The sequence below is a fragment of the Pleurodeles waltl genome, chromosome 5, assembly GCF_031143425.1.
Source record: "Pleurodeles waltl isolate 20211129_DDA chromosome 5, aPleWal1.hap1.20221129, whole genome shotgun sequence".
In the NCBI taxonomy this organism is placed as follows: domain Eukaryota; kingdom Metazoa; phylum Chordata; class Amphibia; order Caudata; family Salamandridae; genus Pleurodeles; species Pleurodeles waltl.
The window spans coordinates 93,084,051-93,101,268 of NC_090444.1; the positions used below are offsets into that span (position 1 = coordinate 93,084,051).

General features: G+C 42.8%; 1 protein-coding gene across 2 annotated transcripts in view; it reads left to right on the forward strand.

Moving 5' to 3' along the window:
* The window catches only part of LOC138295405 (dihydropyrimidinase-related protein 1-like), a 141,627-nt gene that overhangs the window by 86,731 nt on the left and 37,678 nt on the right, over positions 1 to 17,218 (forward strand). For both annotated transcript variants that reach the window (XM_069233673.1, XM_069233674.1), the window contains exon 10: positions 7,081 to 7,222. In XM_069233673.1, coding sequence (XP_069089774.1) covers positions 7,081 to 7,222 — 142 coding nt within the window. The remainder of the gene's footprint in view (positions 1 to 7,080; positions 7,223 to 17,218) is intronic.

Sequence of the window (17,218 nt, forward strand, 5' to 3'; positions counted from 1 at the left end):
AGGATATCAGTCATTCATACATTTCCACCTCAGACATTTCTTCCCATGTAGAAAGATGACATATTTCTTTGCCTTCCTACATTTCTCCATATGGAGTAGGAGCGCACACTGCTCAATCACATCTTTGAGTGTGGTAGGATACCACAAGGCTCATACTTGTCTTTCCACTGTGGAAGATCACATTGACCATACATGTATTGTCATGTAGTAGGATACCACATTGCTCATACATTTCTTCCTGTGTAGTTGGATGCCAGATTCCCATGTGGTAGGAGATCACATTACCCATACACGTCTTGAGTGTACTAGGGGACCACATTGTTCATACGGTTCATCCTTTGTAGTGGGATACCACATTTCGTAAACATTTCTTTTGTGTAGTCGGAGGCCACATTGCTCATACATTTCTTCCAGTGTAATAGGGAAGGACATTGTTGATGCATTATGCCCTGTTTAGTAGTATGCCACGATACTGTAGGTAATCACCAGGGTCATACATTTCTCCCATACAGTAGGACACCACTATGCTCATACATTTCTTCCTGTGTAGTAGGCACATTGCACATACATGGCTTTCAGTGCATTAGGAGATCAAATCCCTCAAACACTTCTTGTTGTTTATTAGGATATGACTTTTCTCGTACACTTTTTTCATCATGTTACGAAACCACATGACGAAGAGGGAAAACGGAAGGAGGCAGGAAATGTGTGAAAAAATGGGTGTGTTGATTTGAAAGAGTGAAGAAAGACTACCTTTTACAGTTCACCACATCAGGGCCTTATTCCAAATAGGACGCACTATCCCTGTTTGCGCCACAGAGCACCTTTAAACTGATGCACCGGCTGTAAACAGGAAAAGTGCACTCTGTGATGATGAATGCGCTGCCAAATACGGAGCCGCTGCTTCAAAGCCGCTCTGTGTTTCACAGTACCAGCAGCAACCTGCCTGCACTTTGAAGAGAGGAGAGAAATCCCCTTGCAGAGAGGTGTAGTGAGTGACTGCACCCTCCTGTAGGGAGATGTATTGGAGGTCCATTGGACCCCTTTTGACCCTCCAGAGGGCTGCCTTCAGAGGGCACACCAACAGTGTGCCACCTTTTTGTGGCACAAAGTGAGTGCACCTCCTAATGGCCTTTTTGTGTTGCATCGTATTGTACACGTGGGCGCAGAGGCAAAGAGATTCCTCATTTGAATGTGGACACACCCACATGCAAATTTGGGAAGCCCTTTTATCATAGAGTTGGCACTGCATATGTGTCTGGGACCCCTTCCGTAATACAATTGTGCCACAGGGGTCCACGTATATATCCACATATATATTGACGTAGATGACACATGCATGCAACCATACAAACAGAGCAACAAACCTACAGGCATTTAGGCACCCACAGCCATGAACCATGATACACTGTCCCAAGTATACATAGACTAAGAGAAGTGTTATGTTCTGTTTGTTGCTCTAAGGCCACCTCAAAGGGCTACATGTGACAAGAGAGTTAAAATGAGAGAGAACAAATTAGAGGGGGTGCAGGAGCAGCCTTATGAATGGAATGATCTTCCCCAAAATTGGTCAGTAGATTGTAGTCGCATGGCATTGATCACATAGGAAAGAGTAAAATAGGCTATTAGAACGAGAGATGTGAGGAGACGGAATAAGGATCAATGTAATTGCAAGAGGGGAGCCCTGCTTCTAAAGCAATCACTGACACAAGCCAGCAGAGAGTTGATGTGGGTCACTTATGTGACCATTACCTATTTAGGTTTGTGATATGGGCCACGTACTTCGCACAAATGATGCTGACTCAAAGTTCTGTCTGCATATAGGTATGATTAATACTATTTATAGCATCAGATATCACATTACTGTCTAGCACTATTTGGTGTACAAATACCAGCAATGGTGTACACATCAAGCAGTAGCAAACAAATAAAAAATAACAGCACCACTCCAGTCATACATACTGCAGACAATAACACTTGGAGCCCTGAGAGAGAGACAAACAATATGGTAACTGGTCTTAATTAAAAAGTTCTTAGATTGTGGAGTTAGCATTTGGGTAGCACAATAAAACGCAAAGCTCAATTAAACCAATACCGAGGTCCTCTGAATGGGATTCTGTCCTATGAATGGGATTTTGTCATAAACCAGCTGTTGGGACATCAAGTTTCTTTCCTGAAAAGAGGAAAACATTTAGGGGTGGTCTGGGGTTTCAAACTCAATTTTGAACCCCATATAAGGCCAGTGGTTAGGACTGTTGTGCCCTTAATTGCCACATTTAACATACCTATCAGTATATCGAACAAAACTGTAGCCACGGCCTGTAATGTAAAAGTCACAAGCGGACTGTAGCATCTACTGTGCCCTCCACTATAGTGATGGCGTAAACATGACTGCAGGCCTACCATCTGTAGCCAGGCTGTGCCGTTTTAAACTGCAAATTCGACCTGTCAAACTAACCCCTTTTTACAGGCCTAAACCCTCCTTTCCTTTTACAGAATAATAATGCACTCTTAAGTAGTCTTACTGCCCATAAAGCAGAGCACTCCGTTTTTAAAAGTAGGGCATGTAAAAGTTAATGTTAAACATATCCTTACAGTGACAAGGCCCCAAAAGCTATTTTCACTGTAGCAGGGTTGGCTGTTCTATATGAAGGTATTGGGATACACGATTACATGTAATAATGTTGTCTCCACCTAGGAAACAGCTGCAAATTGCATTCTTGGACTTTTTTATTTACTTATTACATACTCAATATATTGGTGAAACCAGATTTGTATTAACTGTTTGGAAAATACTTTTGGAAAGTTTTCTTTTCCCTACCTAAAACAGCTGGAGGCCTATTTGCATGAAACAACCACCACACTTGAGCTGGATAGTCCTTTGTTGTGGTCTGAACTTGCTCCCAGGTCTGGGACAAAGGTCTTGGGTGTGGGAAACTGCTATGTTCCTCCAGCAAGATGGCCATTATGGTTGTGCCCAGGAACTAAGTTAACTGGAATGAGGCCTACTCAGTCACTGGCAAATGTTAGATGACACCTGGACAGGGCCCTTCTTTGTTCCACCAGTCAGCCAGGCAAAATCCCAGTGAGAGAGGAGCTACTCCCACAACCACAGAGGAGTGGTTGCTCATTTCTCTGGCCACACCTCTGAGGTAGGCACACAAGTGCTGCACAATGGGAGAAGGGTTTCACTGTCCTGGATTTAGGCAGAGAGGGGCACCATGGAATTGTGTGCAATAGGACACATAGGAAGTGCTGCAAATGTGGGCAAGGTTACCCCTGGGAACGTTTACAATATTAGTTAGAGGGGGGCATGAGTCAGAAAAGAACAGAACAGAAGAGGACTGGAGCTACTGCCAAGAGCTAGAAAATAGGACCTGTTCTGCCTCTCCTACCCTGGACAAAGAAGTGGACTCCAATGGTCTTAAAGCTGATCTCTTGTTCAAGCTACAGGGACACACCAATCTACAAGAGGCATTTCCTGCAACTGCCAAACTGACCAGTTCCAACTGGATCTACCCTAGACCCTGATGCTGGCCTCTGCTGGAGTGAATCCTGACCCTCAAGGGCTGTTCACAAGGTCCTGGACCCTTAGCATGTTTCAAAGTGTACTCTTCTTACCTTTTACTGGACTTAAAAACCTTTTGGCTTCAAAGACCTATGGAGGACCGGGGACAACAGGTGGAGCTGATCTGATGAAGGTGTGTTGGTGGGGGACCAAAGATGCAGGTTGCTTCTGCTCAGAGCTTTCTTGCAGCAGCAAATCCAATTCAGTGGGAATGTTCAGATAAAGTATCTGGCCGCATAAAGCCCTCTTGGGGCCTTTCCCAGATGGAAGAATCCGAGCGAAAGCACTAAATTTCTCCTCTTCTGAGTTTTCCTGCCAAAAGTGAACAGATTTCCTGAGTCCTCATCCAGAGGGTATGTGACGGCACAGAGTCCTCTTTGGCACCAGCTTGCTCTGCTGCCTTGACCCGCTAAGGATTTTTGACGTCCATTCCAGAGACTAAATCCAAAGGTTATACCTCCGACTGGGCTAAACCCGTCTTCTGTATCCGACCCACAACCATCGTGGTTGGCTTGAACTTGCGCCTGGGTCCCGGTCAAACACAACCAGATGACTGTGGTTACACTTAACGCTTTATGGCGCTATTTTCACATATAAAGGAAAATAATTCATAATGCTGGTTTCTCTCATTAGATGTTTGTCATTTTGGTGTCATTTTATTTAACAACATTTACTCTATTTTTCTAAATTGGTTTGGAATAGTTCTTGTGTTGTGTTTTGACTGTATTACTATTTTGGTAGTGCATACAAACTTTACACATTTCCTCTAAGTCTAGCTTGTCTGTTCTGTGCCCTAGCTACCAAGGGCTGAGCTCAGGTTAAATTAGTGACTTTGGGGGTTCACCCTGACAAGGGTTGTGGTTATTATGTGAGGTGGGCACTCACCCCCACAACTAATTCCCCAATATTTTACAGCCACAAATTTGGAACAGTTGAAGTTAAGCATGGAACTACATTACTAGGTTTTTCAAATTACCGTAAAAGCCTTCTTATTCAGTGATGTAGGAACTGTACAGGTGAGATTATTTATTGAAGTGCGCATACTTAGAATAAATATAGGTCATCCAATTTAGGCTGGTAGTTTCTAGAGATTATTTAATTTGTATATCACACTTAAAAAATAAATAAAATAAATACAATATTAGGACAAATTAGATGCACTGCCACTTTTAAGAATATTCTAGAAGATAGTGAGTATTCCAGTGGGATATTATTTTATATTTGGGTAAGACCAGAACAGCATGGGCAGTTTGGTTTACAATGGAAAATATGGACGAATGCAAATTATTTAACATTCAGATGCATTTCATAACTAATTCTTGGTCTAGTGCATTATCCCTAGCAATTGTGTGAAAGTGTATGGCAGTCACGGTGATAGAAGCGCTGCCACCGAAATGAGATTTCAAAGATATCCCTAAACGACATCCAAGCTTCACAATAGAGGTTGAGACATAGAACCCTGGTGTAAATATCAGAACCCAATAAAGTTATATTCATCAAACTACCAAAAGTGGGTCTTTTCTTTGTCAAGTTTATTTTCAGACGTTATTTTCCGCAATGTAGTACAAATGCAAAACTAGGGAAAGCACGCCTTAATAAACATTGTTGAGAAAAATGTTTTGAAAGGTTATTTTGTCACAGCAATAAACATTCCAGAACATTTTTTCGGAAGTTATAAGCCTTTTTATTTAGTTCATCTGGATTACACACAACAGAAAACCGCAATGCAGGGCTAAATAGTGTACATCAAAATAAACCCTGGAGTATGGAAGATGTGCCATCCTGTGTCTTGGGTTTCTCAGCTTATCTTTGCATACAGCTGGTTGCTGATTATTTCAGCACTCTAAACTATTTAAGTGATGATGGCTTAGGCAGATGTTTCACCACTTTGGCACTATAGCATTTCTGCATTACCACCCATGGATTAGCGCTAGAAGATGTCATTGATGATATGCTTGGTTATAGGTGATAATGTGTGTCTTGATGTGCCTGTTCATGTTGTTTGTTGTTGGTGCAATGCATCTGGAAGGGCAGACCGACTTTCATAATTATGAAACGGCCTAGCCCTTGAGTTGCATGTATTGGCGTTGGTTCATTTTGCTCCTTGCACATCTTTATTTATGTTTTATGAATATTCATGTTAATGTACATTTTACTGTGCAGTCTGCCTTTTGTGTCTCTTTGGTGTGTGTAAGGGCATGCTCATTGGGTGACATCATTAAGGGCCTCATTACGACCCTGGCGGCCGGCGGTAACACCGCCAACAGGCTGGCGGTGTACCGTCAGTGGATTATGACCGTAGCGCATTAGCCACAGCCCTACCGCCGGCCCCTCCAACATACCGCCAGGCTTCCACCTGACGGTCATAACCCCCAACCGCCAGCCTGTCCATGGCGGTAAACACCGCCATAGAAAAGCTGGAGGTAAGGGGGACTCGGGGTGCCCCTGGGGGCTCATGCACTGCCCATGCACTTGGCATGGACAGTGCAGGGGCCCCAGCCACAGCCCCATTGCGCATTTCATTGCCCGAATTTCGAGCAGTGAAATGCGCGACGGGTGCTGCTGCACCTGCTGCACATCAACATTGCCGCTGGCTCTATTATGAGCCGGCTGCAATGTTGATGTGACTTTTCCGCTGGGCCAGTGGACGGAAACACTGTTTCTGTCCGCTGGCCCAGCGGAAAAGTCATAATAGGGAGCCACATATACCGCCAGCACTGGCGGTATAGTCGTGCCCGCGGCTTTGGCGGGCTTCTAGCAAGACCGCCAAAGTCGTACTGAGGGCCTAAATCGTTCTTTAACTAACCAAAGCTCCATTAAATTATGTATTAGAATTAGCTCAATCCAAATTACATAAAGTGATCTGGCATACATGTCTTGAAATGTGTTATGCATGCATCTCTTTAATCTAGTTGTGATGTCTACTTAGACATAACAAAAACAGCGGTTCAAAACACCTAAATCTCGTCCACTCCACTGAGTTTTAAATTATCTGTGCCATTACAGACCAGTGCCAACACATGCAAATTCACCTTCTTCCTGACCCAAAAGATATCCGAAAGTATACGCCAAACTTCTATAGCAGGCTCCCTCTGTGCAGGAAACAGTTGTGTTTTGGATTTGAAGCGTCTCATCAGCATGTCTGGGCAAACCGTTGCCATTAAAGATGACTAACTTAGACAGAACTGATCCCAAAGTAAATGTTACCACTAGACCAAGCAAGGCTGAGACATGTCTGGAGATGCTTGGATTCCTGTTCACAGGAGGCGTTCTCCAGCAGTTTGGGCTGGACCTTCCTTTTTCAAGAAGAAATTAAGTGCACTGCTGATTTCAATGTGATTGGTCCCTGTAATGATGTGAGCAAGCTAAACAGTGAAATAGAATGCAGCCTGAGGTTCTTTGGTTTCATGGTCACCATGCAGTGCCAAAGACGCAAATAAAAATAAACCTGCTTTTAAATTTAATTGGAATGTTTTATATAAAATCCACATATGCCATATTTTTATCTACAGTGGAGACCTGCAGGTGACAGGAAGTGGACACTGTTCGTACAGCACAGCACAGAAAGCCATCGGAAAAGATAACTTTACTCTGATTCCGGAGGGAGTGAATGGAATTGAAGAAAGAATGACCATTGTCTGGGACAAGTCTGTAGTGAGTGATTTTGTTTCTTATGTTGTAAACAGCTGCTACCAGAGCTAGGGGAACGAAGAGCTCATAACTGTGACTCTATAACTGTGATGCCTTCTATAGTAATGTGAGCCTGGCTGCAAACTGTATAAGGTTCCCATAGACCAGCATCTCACAGTGTCAAACAAAAGGCTCCTCAGAGGAGGCTATGGCTGTGATGGGGACACTCAGTGGAATTGTAACTAAACTCTGACCACACATTTGGTTGGGTCATTAGCAAGCTTGTGTGAGCAGGTATTGATCTCTTTGGTTTGATGCTATATTCCTGAATATTGATGAATTAATTATGTTCTCTGGGGAAAGAAGAGGGACCTGGTTTGTCTCCACTTAATGTGTGCATTGCAGGGCATATGAATTCATAGACCTTATACCCTTCCTCTGCCCCTCCTTGTACCTTTTTTCATAAATGTGCTCTTGTTTTGGGAGTCAAAAACCTCTAATAGGTGTGTAGTGCAACTAACTCTAAATCAGAGGATTGTCTGTGGGCTCTATGTCTTCCAATTCCTGATTAAGGCTAAGGCATCTTAACCTTTTTCTTTTTTTCTTTACATTAAAAATATTTTCCATTTAGGGTAATCTGTTCCCCTTAGGCCTCTGAAGATATGAGGATCTTTGATCTTTTTCACCCCCAATGTTTCATCATTTTTTGGAATACAGATAAGTGTGTACATTGAATATGAAAAGCAATTTGCATTGATTTTGTATCCTCACAAATGTACAAATTGGTATGTGTCCACCATATTCTTAAGGAGCAACCCCACCCCTCAGACATGACCATGAATCCACCAGTAGACCTAGAAAGACAATATTTATGATGTTATAAGTGTGATTTAGGGTAGGAAAATGATTTCTGGGATTAAGGACTTGGTCATTTTGAGCCTGAAGTGAAATGTAGGCTTGCCTGCAAACATCTTTTAACTGTCTTTTGTCAAAGATATATTGTAAACAATACCAATACTTTTAGTGGGCTTTGGGTCACGCTTTTGCCTACCATTGGTTAATTTTATTGCCAATTTCATGTGATTACTTTTTATTTGATCAAATTTCCTTCCTCTTCTTGTTTAGTCCTTTCTCTGGAGCATAACTTCATTACCATCCTTTTGATAGCATGGCTGGTATCCTTCCACTAATCACATTAAGGGAACTACTTTTGTTTATTTTTCTTTCAGCACTCATTGGGAGTGTATTGGTTCTCCTGCTCTCTCTTATTCTGCTCCCCCCTCAAATTCCCACCCACTGCTGCATGCAAACATGCATAATGAACGTGCTCCCTTTCCTAAAAAGAAAATCTGCTTCCTTTGGTCATAACAGCACTAAAACCGTCCTTTTTGGATTATTATAATGCTGTCTATCTGGCCCCACCGAAAGCCCTGGAGTAAAGCTTACAAATTGTGCAAAATGTGCCTTCATTTCTAATTTCATAAGCTCCAAGAACTGTTAATATGCTGTGGTTCTAGTCCAAAAAGATACTTTATTAGGCTGTCCAGAATTCATGGCAGGTAAATTCCAATGGCATATGCCAGCTCATAATTTAGGTTTAACCAGCAATATCTGGTTAATATTCCAAGAACGAAGACAACCAATTGTGGGGACAGAGTCTTCTCGTGGCAGCAGCCAAGATATGGAACAAGCTTCGCCTCTCTCTTCGGTCGCAACCAAATTTACTGAATTTTAAAAAAGGTCTCAAAGCTTTTCTTTTGGAGTGTGTTTGTTGGCTGACCTTGTTGCAGTCAATATAGTTTTCATAGCTCCAAGACACCCAGGCGATAGTGTGCTATATAAATACATATTCATAGTCATAGTTCCATTCATAGTCATATGTCGTCTTGTTGGGCCGCTGTAGCATCACAACGCATACACTCACGTGGTTGCACTTTTTTTCCTTTTTTTGTCCATGCTGCACACCAGTAATAAAAAGCTATTCTTTTTGCCCATACTGAAAATCATCAGTAAAAAGTATTCACAAAACCAACATACCTGCATTGGCAGCCAAAACGCGAGGCCCATTGGCTTTGTATTTACTTATTGCAGTTAAAAATTTAATGCATGAGCACAAACTGTGGTGTGAAATTGGTCCTCTCATACTCCTGCTTTATGTTGCAATTTTATGTTGTAAATTCTTTGAATGTAAAACCACATATTTACTTTCTCAATATTCTGCATGAGATGATGAAAGAACAACCTTTCCTTTCCTCATTTTCCTACCCACTTTTTCTTATCTTGTATTGTTCAAAGCTTGTAGCAGTGCATCATTAGTGAAGTACTGTTCCTGACAGCTGTCCACATACAAACTCATTTTCTTGGGCTATAGTCCTCACGTAAGCATTTGTCATCTCTGTAGGATTTTCACTTCCAGAAAGAGGGTTCACAAGGACAATAAATGATCATTGTGGGTGAGGTGTCAATGAGCAGTATGAACTTCAGAGTGCCAGGAAGCCCGGTAAACAAGGCCCAAGGCCTTGTCCTGTCCATGAGGAATACCCCAAATGTCCACACTCACAGAGGTCTTTCACAAGAGATTATTGGGAAGCGGTCAGGCCAATAATTATGTGCAGAAGTTCTTGGTCACCCTAGAAATGGTTCTTAGTGCTGCCCGAAGACGACCCCACTGGATTGGTGACCACACATCGTTTCCTCTGATTGGATCGGCACCGGTGACTTTAATCCAGTGGAAGAGGCATTCTCACCTGAAAATGAGTGCACTTGGTTGTACATTCATGAGTTACTTCGGAGTGAACAAGCTTGCAAGGTAGTAACTCAGCACTTAGAGTAGAACATTGGGAACACCAGAATGTTCCTTTAGCTATATTTAACACAGCTGACCCTCAAAGGGAGCTCTCTGTGGCTGGCCACCTTTCGACATCCACAAAGTGGGCAAATAGGGGGCACTGTGAAAGCAGTGGCAGCCTCCCGCATGAGTGGCGCAACAAAACCTGAGGGCCCCCTGCAATGTACATGAAGGGGACCCTCTCCGAACTCACTCAGGTGCTCTCAAGCCAGGGTACTGTGCTGAGGGGGCCCCTGGTGGTCTGGGGCCCCCGCAAAATGGGGGCTTCGGAAAGGCTTTGTTACGCCACTGTTCTGCATATTTGGGTGATAAAACCAGCTTCAACCTGCATGATGCTCCCTGTGCATCTTCTTATCGAGCTGCCTGTATAGAGATGGTTGTCTAGAGTCCTCCCCATGCTTTTTGAAAAAGGTAATCCCAATCATCTGAAATAAAATTGAGAAACATAAACAACCTTATTTACTTTTCTTTGGCTCATTGAGCTTTCCTTCACCAACGGAAAGGAAGGAGCCCAGTCAGCCATCTGTGTACAGGCAGTTCGATTAGAAGAAGCACAGGAAGTGCTGCAGGAGGATGGAGACCTTTGAGCTTGCATTCCAGTATTTTGATGCCTATGCATGGAGGTGCACTACCCAGTCCTGAAGAACAAACATAATCCATAAAAACGGTTCTCATTAAGATCCTTGAACATGAACTTGCAAAACAACTTTGATCCTTTATGCAAGCAAACAACTTACTCCATGCCTGTCAATCAAGCATCAGGGCAGACGGAGAAACTGAGACTGCTCTGACGAACACTAGGCCCAGCAAGCAATCCTGATCCTCCATGATATCTAAGGCCTGCAATATGGTGGACTCAGAGTCTCCACTCTTCACCACTATTCAAAATACAACCAACATATCAGGATAGACCTCACTGTCTCCTCAAATCAGGTCGGATACCGGGCCCGACCACCATTGCTTTATAAGATTTACATGCACTGGTGACCCGTCAACTCTTGTGCGTTGACGATAACCACACCTGAGCAATTATTGAAAAGTGGGATGTGGGGTTAACATCCCAATTAATTAAACCACATGTGCCTCTACATGAAGGAAAGCTACATGTACACTGTAGGGTTTAGAACAAGGAGAATGGAGCATGGAAACACAGATCTGAAGGCCTTTTATTCAGTGGCTGCTTGGGCAAAGCCCCTTCTCTGGCATGTACAGCTCTGGTTACAGTGAAACACATATTGGCAGTCATGGCTGTTCTGTAAAACCCTTTGAATAGGGTCACCAAATGATTCAATGTCACCAGAGACAATATTTCCCTCCTACACCTAGGCTAATGCCTTCTGGCACTTGTACTCTTGGTTCATTTAAACTGAACCAATTGGGCAATCACAGCTAAAGGCAGTGGCACTCATTTTATAGAGCTTCAACGAAAGCCTGAGCGGACGCTATAAAAGCTTAAACAGATGGCAAGCGGATCTCAGAAAAAGATGTATTAACTCAGGAGTTACAGTAATGGGATTGGAACACATGACCAGCTGCTTGCACACAAATTGATGCACCATAAATCAACCAGCCGAGCCTTCCTTAAAGGATTGCAGCATGTGAGCTGCAGGCTATACACGGAGTCTGTAGCTTCTGCCTGAACCCTCTAAACTGTCTACCCTGGACTGAAAACTGTCATCTGGAAAGTACACACTCTTCTGCAGCAGGTACTTTAATCAACTGATCTATTTTGCTGGGATTGAAACATTGTCCCATTTTAGGTGTTTGTATCTCCTCACTTGCAATTTTAGTGGATGTGACACATGCTTGCACCTTTCATGTCTGTGAAAGTCAAGGTGTGCATGGGGGTCCTGGATAGGAACAAAACCAGAAAACATGACACAGGAATAGCAGCCCTCAAAAGAGTGGCCCTTCTGTCAATATGTCCTCAAGCGGGTGCCCCCATCAGAGGGGTTTGCTGATGGCAGACTCAGCGGCAGCTTTCCAGTCGTAAAACCACCAACCTCTAAATGAGGGGGGAAAGCATGAGGTTGGAGGTCAAAAAATCTTTCAATATTTGTCGAATCTCCCATTACCACCCAGCTCTAGCTGAGACCCACATACATAAGCAACAGCAGCAGAACATCCTCAACCTGTTTAAGCCAACAGGCCATTCACTGTTCAAGCGAGGTAATACCTCTCACTGTTATATTAGTGGGCAAGGAGGGATGTGCTGAATTGTTGTCAGTCAGTCTGTCTGCTTCACTCAAAAGGTGAAGCGATCTTGACTCTGTAAAAGGTCCCTTTCACTAGGCAGACCTAAATACCCTCTAAAAGGGTACACGACCTTCCATTGAGAGAGTTCAGGATAGTGATTTAAGAACCACTTGACACCCTTTGTAGGGATGGAAGAACGAATTGACACAAACTGTGTTTAAACACGTGAAAAACTGCACTGTTCACCAGGGATAAAGAACAGCATTTAACAAATTCAAAAAAGCTCAAACTATTATTCAAATATTAGTTATGAACATTAGATTCAAAGGAGACACTAGGAATAAGAGACTGATAATTCTCTAAAAAGGAACTGAACAAGTGTATAAAATGACTGAGAAGCAATTAATGAAGCATTTTATATGCTTTTAAAGCTTCACACTGAAGTATTTGGAAAACTCCTTCCCTCTGTTATGGTTCTAAATGATCTTTTTGTGCTAACTAATGTGACCCCTTTTGGATCTGTTGCCTTTTTATTCACTGGTCAGCCCCCCAGGGCTCAATGCATGCTTTGGATTATGTTAAACTGTTTAACTGCAGATCTCATCAGATAAAATCACTGCCACACCTCTGAGCCTGGGGGCTCATGAATTTCATTTACAATTAATTTGCAGTTATTCAAGAACATTTAGAGAAAATGGAACAAACAGACATATGTGTTTGATGTCTAGCGAACTGCTGCAGGCTCCATACATTGACAGCTCCTCGCAGGGCCTCAAAGCGCTTAAACCCTTACATCATATAATGATACTACAAGGAAAGCAGATAGTGTTCTGGTGCTCCCTTCTAAGCGAGATAGCGAGTTGAGCTGTCTCGCCACTAGACTCTGTGCTGAGATGTAATGAGCTCACAATTAATATTGTTGCAGTCTTCCCTTCGATTGAATAGACTGGTAAGTGTAGTGTCTGAATGAATGTATGTGATGTTGTATAGTGGAAACCTAGCTCAGAGGGATTGGAGCAGTGACTAGCTTGCTATTGATGTGAGGGTAAATGTTCTGAGTGCAGGGAGCTGGTGGGCACCACTGCCTAGAGAGCCCGGTGGAGGTGGGATAATTGTAGGTTTCCCAGAGGAAAGGGAAAGCAAGTTGATGGACTGTGTAGACAGACCCAGATAGCCAGTGTGCACAGATTGATTGTATGATTGCATAGTAATATTGCATGCTTTCCTCATTCTGAGTTGCAAAACTCTGAATACTACATTTTCCCCACAAACATGTTGTCACATTTTACCTATCTAATTTGGTGCAGGATCTTGATCCTGATCCAGACACAAACTCCCACTTGTACCCGGCTGGGGAGTAATAGGCTGATGAGAATGAGGGCCTGTCTGGTGGCAAAGAAAGAGAGTGATGAGGGGGCGTCTCCTAGTTGCTAGACAAGTCCATTCCAGGTTTGACCCTTAGGCTGAAAAAATTTGATGTGACTTTTTGACAAATTTTGGACCTTATTTAGAGATCGTCAAAGTCTGTCAAAACGTGGCCAATATCCAGTCCGCCATATTACAAGTGCAGTAGGCTATAAAGCCCTGTGATAGGGTAGATGGCACATCTGTCAGGTTTGCTACAGAGTATCCCATTCACCAAATTGTAAATGAGGCCTTTAGTCTTTGGTATTTTGGTAAATTGTCCCTCCGCAGAGCTAGTATGGATCACAGTTGTATGCCCCAGAGAAGTGTAGAGTGGTTTCCCCTTTTAGTCAACTGACACAAAATCCAGTTTTATAGAGATAATCTGGTCCTGACCCAGGACTCTTGTTTCTAACCTTAATGAGACTCTCATAGTTGTCTCAGGTTAGCACCTGACTGGACAACTTTCCAAAGTGGCACATATTCTTTTTGGATAATCCCTGTATAGCGTATTGCAGTAGTCTATGGGGAGAAATGATCAACAGGCCCACGGAAACGGTTCTAGATTCTCTGGGGATGAAAGAGATTATATGCCAGAATGTGTAAACAGAAATCCTTTTCCAACTAGCTAGTTAATTTGAGTAGCATTTATCCATGGTAGATCCAAGATGTATAACTTTCTCCTGAGGTATTATACACATATCACTATAGTTTTCCTGTTTATCTCCTCTTGTTTGCTCGGTCTCTGGATTGGTCATTGACACATTTTTTCCCAGCATTGTGATTGTAGTTGTGAGAGGCAGTGTGCTGTGGTGCGCTGCCGAATACTGAATCATCAATATCAATGGGACAGAATATTGAGGTTATAATATTGAAAATAAAATATCAACATGTAAGTAAGTCTAGATTGTACCTAACTCCACATATGTGTACATATATATATATATATATATACCTATATGTGCCTACACGGACATATAACTTCAAGGTACATAGATGTGGAGTTAAGAATAGTAAATCTATTCTTCTCTATATGCACTTACATTTCATTATTTAGTCCCTCGGTATTCTGTTGTCTATATTAGTATGCCACAATATTGTGGTGTTGATGTTAAGTAGTATAGTCACGTGTTGCTATTCCTCTCACACCTAAGGCTGAGATATAATGCTGGCTGTCATTGGCATGGAACTAAAGAATCAAGCAAAGCTCTTTAGTATTGTAAACTGAAGGGATTATTTTAGTATTCTAAAGCGCAGATGTCTAAGATTACTTTTGGGATATCAAAACCCGCATTCCAAAATTCGGACAAAAAGTTCAAAATAGCCCATGGTTTCTGATCAACAAAGAAGGAATTGAATCAGTCAGAATGGTGTGCTCCATTTCCCCAATTGTCGGCCATTTTACAGTTAATGGGCGACAAGTCCGAGCAGAGCCGGCTTCAGCATTGGTGGCACCAAGTGTAACAATCTTTTTTGGTGCCCCCAATGACCTTCTCCACAACAGTGCCTCACATCACTCCATAGTCCCTTTCTCACATGCCCTTTAATTCGTTTTATTTCACTGCTCATATCAGTGTAGGGTGTCAGAACACTTTACATCACACACACATTATACCGAGACAATGAATCATACAAATGTGTAAATCGGCCTAGAGGGAATGTTACAGAAGACAATGAGGACTACAAGATGTAGGACTCCCATAGCATCCATACAGGCGTGCAGTATATTTTAACAGTGCTTGGTTTATAGAAGCACAACCTCAATATCTAAAACGTAACCCAATGGTTGAGGTTGGCTTTACTAATAAGAATGTTTTTCTACCCATATAAAACCTTTTTAACATCATTAGTATAATTAAATACTGGGGAAAACATAAGGTTCCAAACCTATGCCTTGCAGTTTGCATGCAGCTCTAAGATGGCAGATCATAGGCTACTGTGCTATATTAGGATTGTAACTTACAAACTGCAGGTAACAAAAGTAACCCACAAGGTTATTCACATAAAATACAGTTCTGTGATCTGCATGGTACATATTCTTTGCAAAAGACATATTAGCCCTCTTAGCTACTTTATGATGAGTCAAAACCGCCACTAGACAAATCTCTGATCGCTCTCCAGCAAGAACATTAATCATCTTAACTTGACATTTTCACTGTTGCCTGCAAAGTGTCCATCTCCCAAGGAACTCTGCAGTGGGGGCTTTTAAACCTATAAGATATTTTTAAACACAGCCACGCGAGGGGTCAGAGCCAGCACAGGGCTGGTCGCACAGCCATAAACCCAGCCCTGAGTCCATCCATACCTCCCTGAGTACATTGTCCTAGATTTTTAACATGGATGTCTCAGTAGTGTGTTTATACTAAAATATAGATGAATACTGTTGTTACTATACAAATGCTTTTGAAGGATAGACAGTTCTACGTTTTAAAAACATGCTGGAGTACACAAAAACAACTCAAGAGGTTGGTGCTCTGCACCCTGAGAGTAGTCCAGATGGGCACACCTCAAACAGGAGATGGTGCTCCCCAGAACAGTCCTATCTGTATCACTCTGAGGAAGAGAGAAGCCCTGGACTCATAAGAAACAGAGGGCCATGTGCTCCAGTGTTAGAGGAGTAAGTAGGCAAGGACATGCGGAGCCACTGTATCGGTTCGGGGCACTGAATAGTGCACTGCCTTTGTCCAGGGTGGGTGCTGACCTCTCTTCTGCAAGTCTGCCAGGGAATTAGGCATAAGAGCTATATTTAGGAATCCCTGCAGCCCATTCCCCTGTAGGATCTCAAGTGAGGAAATTGGTGGTTGATCTCCTCACTATAGACACTAAATGTACGCACTGTCCATAGATGAGAACGCCATCCCCTTCCATAAGACCAGGGAGGTGCACCAGTCTAGGGAAGCTGCGGATAGCATCTTGAGCTCAAGTCAAAGGCAAGCATATGCTAAATCAGCGATGGAAGAAGTAGCTTGTTATTGAATTGTACTGCATTGTGATGTAACATTGTTTAAAGAAGCTTAAACTGACGAGGCATTTAGGTGGTTCTTGTGGATACAGGGAAGTTGTTCCAGATCCTGTGTGCACAGATGGAAAAGGCCCACTGTATGTTTTTTTAACACTTCTTAGTCTCCAGTCTGAGTGTGGGCTGGCTGCAGGTGTGATGAGAGCCTCTTGAGATGGTGAGCTTGGCCGTAAGAAAAGTAGGATTGCAGGTCATGGTGGCTTTTTAAATGATGCTGCAAGTTTTGAAGATGGTGAGGGCTTGCAATGGGAGCCAATGGAGTTCCATCAGGAGAGGGGTGATGCAATCATATTTCTCCTGGCCTTGGATGAAATGTGCTGCAAAATGTCTGATCCCTTTAGGAAGTGCCGATGTAGGGACTGGAAGGCCATGAAGCAGGGAGTTACCACCATCCAGACACAATGGAAGGGCTTGAACAGCTGTTCCGAAGTAGTTTTCTGGAAAAAAATGATTTACTTTCTTTAGAAGAGGGAGCTGGTACTAGGCCATTTTGTTTTTTTGTTAATGTTTTCCTTGAGGGTTAGGTTGCCGTACAAAGTGAATCCAAGTGACT